The sequence below is a fragment of the Amblyomma mixtum genome, chromosome 9, assembly GCF_055824585.1.
Source record: "Amblyomma mixtum isolate Tamu chromosome 9, ASM5582458v1, whole genome shotgun sequence".
Taxonomy (NCBI): Eukaryota; Metazoa; Arthropoda; class Arachnida; order Ixodida; family Ixodidae; genus Amblyomma; species Amblyomma mixtum.
This window is the reverse complement of record NC_143020.1, coordinates 109,473,507-109,475,559: the sequence shown is the minus strand read 5'-3', so window position 1 is coordinate 109,475,559 and position 2,053 is coordinate 109,473,507. Positions and strand designations below refer to the sequence as shown.

Below are 2,053 nucleotides of genomic sequence, written 5' to 3'. Positions count from 1 at the left end.
AAATAGCACCGTTGCACTTTAGGCTCTTTAGTGGTCTTTAAGACTCTTCGCAATGTTATAAAGATTTGGAAGCAGGCACAAACACACCACTGTATCTCCTACCCATGCGTTATCTATATAATTTCTTCCGTTCTGTTCCACAGCGTAATAAACTACGGGCTAAGATTATCACCTTTTATGTATCATTGTATACTTGAGTATGCGTCTCGTTGTCATTGTCGAAAGAAGCCGTGACCCCTCGCATTCAAATCCAAAATAAATCCACAGTGTGTTTGAGAGAGACATTTTATTCCGTTTTAGCGAGTACAGATGATTCTGCGTTTGCGTAAATTTCCCCACTCGCTACCAACATGGGCATAACATCTCCCGTGCCGACAAATAAGTTTCTATACCTAGCCCTATCCGAGGTAACCGACTCCACCGTAGCCAGCTCCACTGGCACCTCCGAAGGACGACTGGCCGAAGCCGCCCTGGTGTCCAGCAGCACCACTTCCGAAACCAGCCGAACCCTGCTTTTGTCCGGTGCCGAACACCTTGCTGTCAGTAGCCGAGAAGCCAGAGCTGTGGCTGTAGCCCTGGTTGTTGTTGTAGGCGTTCACGTTCCTGGTGGCAGCACCACCGGCGAAGCCCGCCGATCCCTGGTTGTGGCCTGCAGCGCCTCCCTGGTATCCTCCCTGGTAACCACCGGCCGAAGATCCGTAGCCGGATTGGTAGCCGCCGCCATATCCTCCGAGGCCGCCGCCGTATCCAAGACCGCCATAACCAAGACCACCATATCCAAGACCGCCAGTTCCAATGAGTCCAGTGCCGACAACTCCGGGGCCGGCAAGACCAGCTCCGCCGTAACCGGCACCGCCAACCACTCCAAGTCCACCGCCGAGCCCAGCGCCTCCGAGACCAGCACCAACAAGACCGGGTCCTACGCCTGCGCCGTAGCCACCGACTCCGAGACCACCGCCGAGGAGACCGCCGCGACCCTCGACCTTTTCCTTCTTGTCAACCTTGGCAGCGTCTTCGGCTAATACTCCGCAGGCCAAGAGGGCGCAGAGAGCGGCAGCGCTGAAGAACTGCGTTGGGAGGGAGAAACATATTCTTGCATCACACCTATTCCATCATGCGAATCTTCCGCCCGTCATTTCTAGCCCCGCATAAGTTTGACTTACCAGCCGAAGAGTTGCTGGACGAGAAAGATGACGCTAAGTTCAACGAAACTTAGTCGCGTGGTCAGGTAACGGTAACCAGTTATGTTTATAGTCGTAACGAAAAGAACAGAGTGAATGCTTGCAGGTCCCAAATAGGGCGCCACATGTCAAAATCAAGGCGACGTAAGCCCCCATACTAAGTCCATCTTTAAATCAATGTGGTTACTTATGGAGCTGTGATTTATATTCTTAACATCTATTTTGATTTGCGTAACAAAATCGAGGTAGAGGAGGCAAAAGGTGTATGAGCACCTGACGAAGGCCTGCCCACCCTGTAAAGAGACTGTTTGCAAAATAAATGCAAAAAGCGTCGCATGGAGGTATGCAGTATGCAATAAAATATACAAAATACACAATATTAAAATGCACAAAAGTATACAATGAAAAACAAGCTATGTATAATACATATCTCTGGGCAATCAAACGTACACAACATAACCACATATTGCTCGGGGAAAAGCACCTATTATAGCCGTACACCTCTAATAATAGCTTAAAATTGATTGGGAAAGGCATCAAGCTTGCAATTACTTGTAATTGGTTGTTTCAAAATCTGATAACTCAAAAGGTACAGCTGGACAGGCCTGAGGGCGTAGTGCGTTACTGTAAGCACTCTGTCATGACCGTGCTGAAACAATCCTTTTAATCGTAACGTACATTGATCAATGTACATTTGTTATTTGTTCAAAAGAAATGGTTTCCTTCAAATATTGTTATACCAGGAAATCTAGAAAATGCTGTTTTATAGTTTTAAGCGCGAGGAAATGCCATGCACAAAGTTATTGGTGGTGGGGGTACTACAACACTCACCTTCATTGTGGTGCGTCCGTTGGGAAGCTCCTTGGCCGAGA

At 48.4% G+C, this 2,053-nt stretch overlaps 1 protein-coding gene across 1 annotated transcript; it reads right to left on the bottom strand.

Moving 5' to 3' along the window:
* Positions 1-303: 303 nt before the first annotated feature.
* Positions 304-2,053, bottom strand: LOC149330681 (uncharacterized). Its single transcript, XM_089561313.1, has 2 exons — positions 2,013-2,053; positions 304-1,067 (listed from the first exon to the last, which is right to left on the bottom strand). Exons 1-2 carry the CDS (start codon positions 2,016-2,018, stop codon positions 399-401), a joined length of 675 nt encoding a protein of 224 aa, XP_089417439.1. The 5' UTR covers positions 2,019-2,053; the 3' UTR covers positions 304-398.